A 12,990-nucleotide genomic window follows, 5' to 3' on the forward strand; every position below is an offset into this window, starting at 1 on the left:
GGACACAATCAAAAATTGAAATAAAGGGGCCGAACCCTTCTCGGGTTGCCTACGTATCCGAACGGAATCAGGCCATACGTAGTTCGCTACATACAAATAAAAAAATCTAATAAAGTGACCGAAGCCGATATAGGCCGCCTACGTATCCCACCAAGGGTATCAGGCCAAACGTAGTTCATATTACATAAAAAGGAAATTTGCAAAACCTACTAAAGGACCAAATCCGATGTGGATTTCCTACGTATCCCGCCATGGGAATCAGGTCAAGACGTAGTTTCCAATACATGACAAAAAGATTACAAGAAAATGAAATAGAAACCTCTAGATGTAGTATCTCTTAACCGCATCTGCATTGATAGCTTTTGGCCATATCTTGCCATCCATTTCTGCTAGAATCAAAGCTCCTCCAGTCAGTACTCGGTGAACCATGTAAGGTCCTTGCCAATTAGGTGCAAACTTTCCCTTAGCTTCATCTTGGTGTGGAAATATTCGCTTCAACACCAATTGTCCCGGTTCAAACTGTCTCAATCTTACTTTCTTGTTGAAAGCTTTGGCCATCCTGTGTTGATAAAGTTGTCTGTGACAAACCGCATTCATTCTTTTTTCATCAATGAGCATCAATTGTTCATACCGATTTTGCGTCCACTCGGCATCACTTAACTCAGCTTCTTGGATGATCCTCAGAGATGGTATCTCGACTTCCATTGGTAACACTGCTTCTGTTCCATAAACCAAAAGATAAGGTGTTGCCCCAGTCGAAGTCCTGATTGTGGTGCGGTAGCCAAGAAGGGCAAAGGACAAACTCTCATGCCAATGCTTGTAGTTATCAATCATTTTCCGCAATATCCTCTTAATATTTTTGTTGGCGGCCTCAACTGATCCATTCATCTGAGGTCGATAAGGAGTGGAATTGCGGTGAATAATTTTGAACTTCTCGCATATCTCATGCATCAAGCCACTATTGAGATTAGCTCCATTATCTGTAATAATTGACTCGGGGATCCCAAATCTACAAATGATGTTATTGCGAACAAAATCTGTCACCACCTTCTTTGTCACAGACTTGTATGAAGATGCTTCTACCCACTTTGTGAAGTAATCAATAGCTACCAGAATGAACCTGTGTCCATTTGAGGCGGCTGGCTCAATAGGGCCAATGACATCCATGCCCCAAGCTGCAAATGGCCAAGGAGAACTCGTCACATTTAGCTCATTCGGTGGAACCCGAATCAAATCACCATGAATCTGACATTGATGACACTTTCTCACAAAACGGATGCAATCTGTTTCCATGGTCATCCAAAAATATCCAGCTCGTAGAATCTTCTTTGCCAAAGTGAAACCATTCATGTGTGGCCCACATGTACCCCCATGTATTTCTTCAATCAACTTGCTTGCCTCGTGAGAGTTAACACATCTTAACAATCCCAAATCTGGAGTCCTCCTATAAAGGATTTCCCCATTTAGGAAAAAGTGATTTGCGAGTCTCCGAAGTGTTTTCTTTTGAACATTGTTTACTCCTTCTGGATAGTCTCCTTTTCTAAGATACCTCTTAATGTCATAGTACCAAGGTTCTCCATCCGGTTCTTCATCTACATGGAAACAATAGGCTGGCTGATCTTGCACATTGACCTTGATTGGATCTATGTAGTTCTTGTCTGGATGTTGATTCATAGAAGCCAGGGTTGCCAACGCATCTGCAAACTCGTTCTGAGCTCGTGGAATATGCTTGAATTCTACCTTGACGAATTTCTTGCACAATTCTTTCACACACAACAAATACGGGAGTATCTTCACATTCTTGGTGCTCCATTCGCCTTGAACCTGATGAATCAATAAGTCGGAATCACCTATAACCAACAATTCTTGTATATTCATGTCAACAGCCATTCTAAGCCCAAGAATACAAGCCTCGTACTCCGCCATATTATTTGTGCATAGGAATCTGAACTTTGTTGAGATAGGATAATGTTGACCTGATTCTGAAATCAACACTGCTCCAGCACCGACTCCTTTGGAATTCGCAGCACCATCAAAAAACATTCTCCAACCGGGATATTCTTCGGAAATATCCTCTCCAATAAATAAAACCTCTTCATCAGGGAAATAAGTTTTAAGAGGCATGTACTCTTCATCCACGGGATTTTCAGCGAGATGATCAGCTAGCGCTTGTCCCTTGATGGCCTTTTGAGTGACATAAACAATGTCGAATTCACATAGCAAAATTTGCCACTTCGCCAACCTTCCAGTGGGCATAGGCTTCTGAAATATATACTTGAGTGGATCCATCCTTGAGATGAGAAAAGTGGTATATGCACATAAATAATGTCTCAGCTTTTGTGCAACCCAAGTCAAAGCACAACAAGTGCGCTCCAATAAAGTATACTGAGCTTCATAAGGAGTGAACTTTTTGCTCAAGTAATATATAGCTTGCTCCTTCTTTCCAGTTTCGTCATGTTGTCCCAGCACACATCCGAATGCATTGTCAGACACTGACAAATACAACAACAACGGTCTTCCAGATTCTGGGGGCACCAAGACTGGTGGACTAGATAAATACTCTTTGATTCTGTCAAAAGCTTTCTGACAATCTTCCGTCCATTTTGTTGCAGCATCTTTCCTCAGCAACTTGAAGATTGGCTCGCAAATTACAGTAGATTGTGCAATGAATCGACTAATGTAATTGAGGCGGCCAAGAAAACTCATTACATCCTTTCGACTCTTTGGAGGAGGCAAGTCTTGAATAGCCTTTATCTTTGAAGGATCCAACTCTATCCCTTTCCTACTCACGATGAAACCCAACAGCTTCCCGGCAGGGACACCAAATGCACACTTTGCAGGATTTAACTTCAGATTGTACCGCCTTAATCTGTCAAAGAACTTCTTCAAATCTCTTATATGATCTGAGCTCTTCCGTGACTTGATGATGACATCATCTACATAAACTTCAATCTCCTTATGGATCATATCATGAAATATGGTAGTCATAGCTCTCATACATGTTGCCCCTGCATTCTTGAGTCCAAAAGGCATTACCCGATAACAATACACTCCCCAAGGCGTGATGAATGCAGTTTTCTCCGCATCTTCTTCATCCATTAGAATCTGATGATATCCTGCAAAGCAATCAACAAATGACTGCAACTCATGCTTTGCACAATTATCAATAAGTATATGAATGTTTGGGAGAGGAAAATCATCCTTCGGGCTAGCCTTGTTGAGATCTCGATAATCTACGCATACTCTGATTTTTCCATCTTTCTTTGGCACTGGTACTATGTTGGCCAACCACGTGGGATACTTGGTGACCCGAATGACATTGGCATCAAATTGCTTGGAGACTTCTTCCTTAACCTTTAAACTCAAATCAGGCTTGATCTTTCTCGGCTTTTGCTTTACTGGGGGGCAAGAGGGATCAATTGGCAATCTGTGTGAAACAATATCCGTGCTTAGACCTGGCATATCATCGTAAGACCATGCGAACACGTCCATGTATTGTCTCAAAAGATCAATAAGTTCTTTTCTTTGGGACGAAGTCAAATGGACACTAATTCTTGTATCTCTCACCAACTCTGCTGAATCTCCCAAATTTATCGTCTCTGTTTCATCCAAGTTTGGCTTTTCTTTATTCTCAAAATGTTCAAACTCCTTGGTCAACTCTCCAGACTGCATATCTTCTTCATATTCTGCAAAAGTTTGTTCACTGTTCGGGGTTTGTTCGCTCGTTTCATTACATGTCACATTCTCGGCATTGACAGATTTATTAGTTTGCTTGCTGAAAGAGAGAAAAAAGATAAAAATAAAATAAATAATTAAGGACAAATTTTAAAATTTAAAGCATAAAAAGGTAACATAGATTTGGCATTTAAGCTTTCAAAAGACGGAGGCAAAACACATCAAATTCAAAAACACGATTCAGGCCTCAATTTGAATCATGTTGTTTTGTTAATTCTAATACAATCATCTACCAAGATTCCCGGAGGAACGGGGACGGGTTACAAGTCCAATTGTTCAAAGCATCTCCAGGCATGGCATCCCATATGGTCGGGGCCTCAGTGCAGTCCTCCAAAATCATATTGCATTCCGTTTCTTCAATGAACAAGTTTTTGAGTCCTTCTGTGAGGTTATCTTCAACAGCTTCTTCTAATCCTTCTGCAGCAAACGCCTTGGAAAATGACTGATTCAAGGGCGGGATAGGTTGTGGTAAGGGATTGTCACTTTTCCTTTTGAGATTGGCCGACGAGATTTCTTCAGGAGTAGGCTCGTATCCAAGACCAAAGGTGTATTTCTGACCAGGCAATTGAATTGGTTCCACTATTCCATCCAATTTCGCTCCAAGACCTTGACCCGGGATAAAACCATTCTTCAACATTTCCCAAGCCACCATCATAAGCACACGTGGCAAATTTGCCTTTCCAACTTGAGTAGCACACACAATTTCCTTAATATGGAATACAGACCCATCCAACTCTTCCATACTTTCAATAACAGGGACTGAATTTTCAGGATATATTGAGTTGTTACCTTCTCCATGAACAACAATTTCCTGATGGTTCCACACAAATTTCAAAGTCTGGTGCAAAGTGGAAGGGACCGCACCAGCCATATGAATCCATGGCCTTCCAAGTAACAAATTATAACTAGCAGATATATCCAACACTTGGAATTCTACAATGAACTCCACAGGTCCAATTTGCAATGGCAGATCAATTTCCCCAATGACTCCCCTTTGTGTCCCATCAAATCCTCTAACCCTTACATGACTTTCACGAATCTTTCCAATGTCAATTCCCAAAGCTCGAAGAGTAGTGAAAGGGCATATGTTAACAGCTGAACCATTATCAATCAGAACTCTGGAAATAAACTTATCCCTACATCTGACAGTAATGTTCAACGCTTTGTTATGTCCCAAACCTTCAGGCAACAACTCATCTTCATGAAAGGTGACTTTGTTAGCTTCCAAAACTTGTCCTACCATGGTAGAAAAGCTCTCACTAGTGGTCTCAGCTGGAACATAAGCTTCATTTAAAACCTTTACCAAAGCATTCCTATGAGTTGCAGAATTCATCAATAAGGCCATTAAGGAAATTTGAGCAGGAGTTTTCTTTAGCTGTTCAACAACTGAATATTCCTTAGTTGGCATCTTCCTCCAGAAATCTTCCACTTCAGCCTCTGTCACAACCCTTTTTTGGTTATTTTCCTTGTTTGGTCCTCCTCGTACAACTTCTTCAGGGGCATAACAACGTCCGGATCTTGTCATTCCTGCAGCAGCAGCTTCTACAACTATCTTTCCTTTTCCTTTGTCCCTTGCATCCATCGAGTAATTCCAAGGAACTGCATTAGTGTCAAAAGGGGATGATTGAACGGCAAGGGCCACGATCTTAGGCTTAGGAAGAAAAGCTTCCACTTTAATTGGCGCTCGTACTTGGACTGTGATTATTGGAGCGATAAAGGCCGATGTCTCAACATTCTTCTCTATCTTGACTGGTACTATGGTTCCTTCCAAATTGCAATCTTCATCAACGGTGATCATGTGAACATTGCCATGATTTGGCAGCGGGTTGTTGTTTACATTGGGGGCAACACCTTTGAGTTGAATGATTCCTTCTTTGATCAATGCCTCAATCTTGTCTTTAAGAGTAAGGCAACTTTCAGTATCATGTCCAGCAGCTCCAGAGTGATATGCACAGTGCTTGGTCTCGTCATACCATCCAGGAAGGGGATTGGGAATTCGTCCTTGGATTGGCTGGACTACTCCTGCAGTTCTCAACCGTTCATATAGTTGGGCTAAAGGTTCGGCTAAAGGTGTATAAGTTTTGGCTGGTCTTCTTTCAAAGTTTGGGCGGGGTCTGAGTGCATTTGATGGACGGTTTTGTGGTTGGTAGTGGGATTGGGCTGGATATGCGGGTTGGTATCGTGATTGATTTGAATAGGCAGGTGCTCTAGGTGGACAATATGTTGGTTGGGTGGTGTAAACTGGGTAAGGGGCAGGTGAAGGTTGATAATAGGGTTGAGGAATTTGGGTATACTGACTGTAGTATGAAGGTTGGGGTAATGGGTTTTGGTAGGTTAACATTTGGTTTGGCCTACGTTCCTGGATGGTCATGACAGCAGACACACCGTCCTTCCTCTTCTTAAGGGCTCCTCCGATTGAATCCGACTGAATTGCCTTACTTGTCGCCTGCAGGGCTGCCAAATTAGTGATTCTCCCAGTTTTAATACCTTCTTCAATAAATTCTCCCATCCTGACAACCTCAAAGAACTTTTGCCCTACAACACTTATCATCTTTTCATAGTACGTTGCATCTTTTTGGGATTGTATAAAAAGAGAGGTCATCTCACTTTCTGCCATTGGAGGTTGAACTTTTGCGGCATCTGCTCTCCACCGCATTGCATACTCTCTGAATGACTCTGTTGACTTCTTTTCCAACTTCATCAAGTAGAACCTGTCCGGAATTGCCTCAGTGTTAAACTTGAACCTATCCATGAATTCTTGCGCCATCGCACCCCAACTATTCCATTTCTGTGGATCTCGACTCGTGTACCAATCAAGGGCCTCTCCTGTCAAACTCCTTATAAACAACTTCATTCTAATGGCCTCATCTTTCCCCACTCCAACTAACTTGTCACAATACGACCTTAAATGGGCTCGAGGATTTCCCTTCCCATCAAATACATCAAATTTTGGTACCTTATACCCCACGGGTAATTCAACATCGGGATGAACACATAAATCCTCATATTCAAGACCTTCAACCCCCTTATGGACTTGGATATTTTTGAAAGCTTCCTTCAAATTACGAATCTCCCTTGCTACATTGTCATCTGTTCTTGACCTTGCTTCTTTCTCCATCTCTTCATATGGATCGACTTCTGGCAGGGTTGGCATTGGATTAAGGAAAGGTTGAGCTTCCGCTACATATACTTGAGGCACATATTGCATGTTAGGGATTGCAGTGTGTGCCACCGGTATATGTTGGGTCGTTTGGTATTTTTGGGAAGGTAAGGCAGTTTGGGTGAGTGGGGTAGTTTGGGTAAGTGGGTTAGTTTGGATGACCGGAGTTTGGGTAAGTGAAGTTTGGGGAGCATATGGGGTAGTGAAGGGTAAAGGGTTGGCTTGTTGCGAATTGTTTTGTGGAAAGTTGGGTTGTTGAGGGTTGGTGGATTGTTTGGAAGCAGTTGGATTGGTCTTGTGAAGGGAAGGGTTTGGTGGAAAATATTGAGGAGTAGGAGAGTCAACATGTGGAAAAAGAGGCGGGGTAGCTGTGTTTGTTCCCTGCTCGGGAAGTGGCGTGTTCAAAGTGATGGACAAATTAGTGAGGTTTCGAAGTCGATCAATCTCACTTTGCATATCGGCCATTTTTTGCATCAAATTGGCAATGTGTACATCATAAGGGATTGGTTCCATTCCTTCCGAAGTCTCGGGTTCATCTCTCAGGACAGTGACAAGTCCCAAACCATTTTGATCAGATGCACCGGAATCAGTCATGTCGGCACGTGCTTTTGATCTCGTAAAGTATGGATGATCCGCCAGTTCGTAGTCAACGCAAATCAACCTTTGGGGAAATAAATCAAAAGGAAGAAAACCTTCAAAAGAGAGAAATATTAGTATCAAGTGGGTGATCGTTGTTTCAATAATATTAATAATTAGGCAGATAATTGAATAATAACAGTAAATAAATAGAGAACAAACATGTGTTACGCAGCAAGTAAATCATATAACAAAACAGATATTCAAAAAGAAAATGCATCCTAATATGCACGGGACCTCTTTTTGCCAGAGGTGGGCCTAAATGTCAAACATAACGTTTTTATGATAGATTGATCCAAGCCATTAATTTGTGACAACTCGAGTTTGGGAAACAAAAGGCCAAGCTTTCATTAACACAAATAAAAGAGTACAACGAAGAAACTAAGAAATACATAAAAAATGACATAATATAAAGACAAATCTAAGACTTGGCCTAAACTGCTATCAATCACGATGGTGGAGGAAGTGAAGATGATGCTCCCACGTTGCTAGGTCCTGCTCCCGCATTGTCCAAATATCGCATTATATTTTCCATTTGAGCCCACATTTCAGGAGTAACTATTTTGGTTCCAAGACGAGAATGTCTTATCCAAATCGTCGTTCCAATATCCTCAAAACCTTGCTCACCTTCTGAACTTATGCTATTGCGACCTTCTTGAAACCATACATGGTATTCTGGAATTTCCTTTTCAGGCCCATTTCCGATATCTATCGTGAGGATATTGTCCCACTCATGAAGAATCTCTTTGGCTCTAGGGACTTCAAAGTTTGGTCCAAAGGAAATTTCAGAATTCCCCATATTTGCTCGAAGAGGAATTACTTGTGGTTGACCAAACTGTTGAAGCACGCGCACTGGAGCATATGGCTGGAGACCTTTTAACCCAATAAGCTCGATATAATAAAACCTTCTACATCTTATATAAGCAGGGGAACGTGGGAGTAATGGATATTTCCACTGAATTTGGTCACTAGTGCGGTGGGCCAGAAACTCATACCAATCATCAGTACCAACCGGATACACAAACTCTTTCATCCTTTCGTAAAAACTGTTAATATGATTTATGTTGCTAAAACATATATCATCCATGTTTTTACGTTGGTGAAAATGTTCCATTGCCCACATTTGTAAAAGAAGATTGCAACCTTCAAAGAAGTTTGATTCCCCTCTTTTACATTTCCCAAGAGCTCGAAATATTTCTGCTAAAATCATGGGAACCACAGTGAGTTCTTCGCCATCTACTCCCTCAAAAAGTACTTTAGCCACAGAACATATGCAAGTGCTAATGCATCCGTGTTCTCGTGGGAATACCAAAGTCCCTAGTAAAGCCACAGCAAATGCAATAGGACGTCTGACTTGCCAATGAACTTGAGTACAAGAGAATTCTTTCCTAAACAGCTTGTAACTATCCGAGCGTCCATACCTCTCATATAGGTAGTCCAAAGAAACCCAATTATTTTCGAAGCACCGAAGTTTCTTTTCATTTTTCAACCCTAAGTAGCGAAGGAATTTCTTCCCTGATTGACTGTGTGGAATAATTTGACCCATTCTTTGATACTTCAAACTGGTGAAATAGAGGATTTCCTCCAATGTAGGGGTTAGTTCAAAGTCTTTGAAGGCGAACACAACACGGTCTGGATCCCAAAACTGAATTAGTGCTCTAATCACGTGTTTGTCGGGGGTGATTTTGAATAGCAGAGGGAGGCACCCCAACCTTCTTGTAATCGCTAATTTCTCAGTTGGAGTGAAATTTTCCCACCATGTCCTCAATTTGTGCGGGAAACCCTCGACCATCCTAACTTTGGACACTTGGGGAATTGAACTCATCCTACATTACAAATTGAAATGAAATGAACACATAAATTCCAAACTCGCTATGTCAAAATTAGGCTTGGATCTGTCTATCATCATCACGTTGCACAAAACATGCTTGTTGGTCGTTGGGTCATGAAACCCGTCGACAAAAGGGTAGATTTCTTAAATGTGGATTCGATACCCGGGATCGATCCACCTAAGGTGAATGCATGCATGACTTAAATTAAGGGGTGGTTTAGCTCTATCTTATGTTTTCTAAGATTTGGCTTACTAGACACAAGGTTCCCGAGTGGACAACTCGAGTGAGAAGGCTACGCGGTCACACGGAAAAAGATCCGGACACCCCGCGCATATGCCAACTCTCCTAAATTTGGGATTTTGAAAGAAATTTGCGGGTGCGCAAAACACACCTCGCGTGTACGTGTGATAGTGTGAGTTTTCCAGAATTGGAGGAGCTATGATCGGAATGACAGTTCATATGAAGAGTAGCAAATAAACAATTAATATATAATATTAACAAATAAGCAGTTTATATCATATAAGCATGATAAGTAAAGCACTTAGGCATTTAAAATAAAACAAACGACAAAAATGAAACAAGCAGGTGTTAAAAACTTAATTATTAACCTAAGTTTGTTATGGTTTAGAACCTAAATTCCCCAGTGAAGTCGCCAAGTTGTTATACCCCAATTTAACCAAGGTCAAATTAGTGTACAACATATTGGTAATTTCCAAATTAATTAATTTAAGAAGTCGCCACCTAATTATTTTTAAGGCAAATTAGGATACCTAAATTATTAACTATGTAATGCTAAAAAATGACTTCAATTAAGGTCTACTAACTTATGTGATTTTAGGTAAGAGTTCTAATTCATCCTAAAGGGAAGGGGTAAGGCATCCTTTAAGATTAGTTTTAAAACTATTAACCGGCCAAACTTAGGTTAATTACTTTTTTTAAAAGAAATGAATGCTAAAGATTAAGTAATTGAGTAGCCAAGTTGGAAAACATTATTTATTTTAAAGCTCTTATTACAATTGTATTAGAGTGAAAAAGATTTAGGGAAGAGTAATTTCTTTAGATCCATTTAGATAAATCCATGACTAAAAATAAGTACTTAAAAATAGACGCTTGTTCATTGATTGACAAGGTACTCTCGTTAGAAAAAGTTCAAGAAAGAAGAAAAAGAAAAAAGGTTTAGAACAAAATATTTTCTTTATAAGACATTGCCAAGTTTAAACAAAACTAAGAAAAATTAGTGAGTTTAAAGTGATGCAAAATGAAGTGTTTAAGAAGATTTTTTCAAGTGAAGTTAATAAAAGCTAAAGTAATTAACTAATAGGTTTATTGCTAGCTAAAGGTACCCAAACCCAAACATCTATATTAAGTTACCTATTTGAGAATTCAAAGATAAGAATATCTTCAAGTCACGTAAACTAGTGTAACATATAAAGAAAAACATGTAAACAAATAATGAAAAAAAAATGTAAGTAGCCATAAGTGACTCCAAGACAGGGCCACTAATTTCGCTTGCAATTTCGAATGGTCAAATATGTAGTGAAAAAAACTCCATGTGCGGGTATGAGGATAATGTTGAGTCTATGAGACTCGATTTTGCGAGAGTCCTTAATCGAGACTCCATTTTTGTTCCAAAGTATTCATGCAAACAAAGAGAAGATAAAATGAATTAGTAAGATATTCGACTTTAAGCAATATTATAAAAATAGATAATACTAATTAAGTAACATCATACATCAAATATAATATTTAACATATAAAGCATACTAATGCTGAACGGAAAAACTCAAACTAAGATATTAAGACATTTTAAGTAGCCCTTACGAAACACTTGGAAGAAAATCAAAACATCCAACTGTACTAACTAATGAATTAAGCAAAAGGATTTTAAATCTATATTTTGTACACATAGAGACAATATAGAAATCTTAGATAACATGCCAAGGATCATGATCTTTCTTACTCTAACAAAAATAAATAAATAAAATAAACACATAAAGCAAATTAAGAATAACTTGCATATCATTTCTAAAAATAATCAACAACAAATATCAACTCTTTTTAGCATACTTTTAAAGTAAGAGCAAAACACAAGCTAAAAAAAATTTCATCATACAAAAGACGTCAGAGGGACATTAACTAACAAGAAAACTGATTTCAAGTAATATTATCAAGTTGTCTAATATGCCAAGAAACAGAGCTCAAGTGCTATATCAATCTCGAAAATAATTCATTGCCATTATGGCTAAACTAAATAGAATTATTTACTAAACATGATTTATCGTTCTAATAAAATATGAAATCAACCCATTAATATTAACTATAAGGAGATTATCATTATCTAAAGAGATATCACATCAAACAAGATTTGAGATTTTAATATGCCGTTACTTACAATCTGAAAAGGAACACATACATAATACATACATGTCTGCTAAGGGAAATATAACAGGGAATAAACTTAGCAAAAATTCATATCATATATAATGGAAAACTAACATCCAGTATGCTTGCAATTACTTCCTAGGAAACGAGTAGCTTGCGATAGAACTTTAAGATTGGTTACTAAGTAAAGACATAAGAGGTCATTAAATCACAACAACACTAACTTGACTTAAAATAAAGATTTAAGCACAAAAAGAACTCATTTCTTTAAACTACAAGATGGTTGAACATGAAAGAAAAACGACTTTCGATTATTACGAGTCTTGAATAAGTCGAAACACATCTGAAACGTTGTTCTATCATAGCTAAAATGAGCAGAGATTACTACGACATATGTAACATTTTAATATAGTAACCAAGAAAACAGGGAGAACATGGAGTGAATTTACCTGCTATAGGGCAGTGAACAAGGGTGCTTCGATCCAAGGTCAAATCTGGCGCAATGGAAAAACTTAAACAAAATGAACGTCTCCTTCAGAGGTAAAAAAAAATCCCCCTTCTTATAGGGCTGAATGCGAGTATTTATAGGCAATTTAGAGCTAGGGCTGTGTTTGGGCGGGATTTTGAAAATTTCAGATTTTTGAACTTGGTCAAGATAACCGTTCAAACTTGAATGACGTGAGTAGTTGAACATAGCAGCCTTCACACGATTGATATGCATATATCACGGAAATGGAGTAGTTGAGCTCTGTCAGCCATTGACAGACCTTGTTGTTTTTTTTTTTTTTTGAAATGGGAGGGAAGAAGAGAGATAAGGCAGTTGCTGCTCTCTTAATATTAGGTTGAAATTTGGGCTGAAAAATTGGCTTTTGGGCTGAATTTTTGGGCTATTTTTGGACATTTTGATATAAAACAAAGGCTGAAACGTTTTGGTCTCTCTTGGAGGCTTTGGACCGAATTTTGGGCTTCTTTCAGACAGATTTTAGTGTAGCAAATGGGCTGAAATGCTAGCCTAAATTGTGGGCCTTTTCCTTCTTCTTTTAAATTATTTATGGCTTCTAACTTGGTAACTAATATAATATATAGTAAGACAAAACTATTAATATTACGACTTTACGCTTATATAAAATAAAGATACAAGAATATTGACTTATAATTAATTCAATAAAATACGAAACTTGAAATAAACTGACGACAATTGATTATTTAAGGAAAAGAGGTATAAATAGTAATATTAGTAATTTC

The 12,990-nt window shown here is 38.8% G+C and overlaps 1 protein-coding gene across 1 annotated transcript; it reads right to left on the bottom strand.

Annotated features, from left to right (window-relative positions):
* Positions 1 to 321: 321 nt before the first annotated feature.
* On the bottom strand, positions 322 to 7,489 carry LOC125826734 (uncharacterized). Its single transcript, XM_049506078.1, has 2 exons — positions 3,969 to 7,489; positions 322 to 3,775 (listed from the first exon to the last, which is right to left on the bottom strand). The coding sequence occupies exons 1-2, from the start codon at positions 7,487 to 7,489 to the stop codon at positions 322 to 324; spliced, it is 6,975 nt and encodes a 2,324-aa protein (XP_049362035.1).
* Between the last annotated feature and the right edge of the window lie 5,501 nt (positions 7,490 to 12,990).

This window comes from Solanum verrucosum, unplaced genomic scaffold (assembly GCF_900185275.1).
Source record: "Solanum verrucosum unplaced genomic scaffold, falcon-dt-bn FXZP01000060.1, whole genome shotgun sequence".
Lineage (NCBI taxonomy): Eukaryota > Viridiplantae > Streptophyta > Magnoliopsida > Solanales > Solanaceae > Solanum > Solanum verrucosum.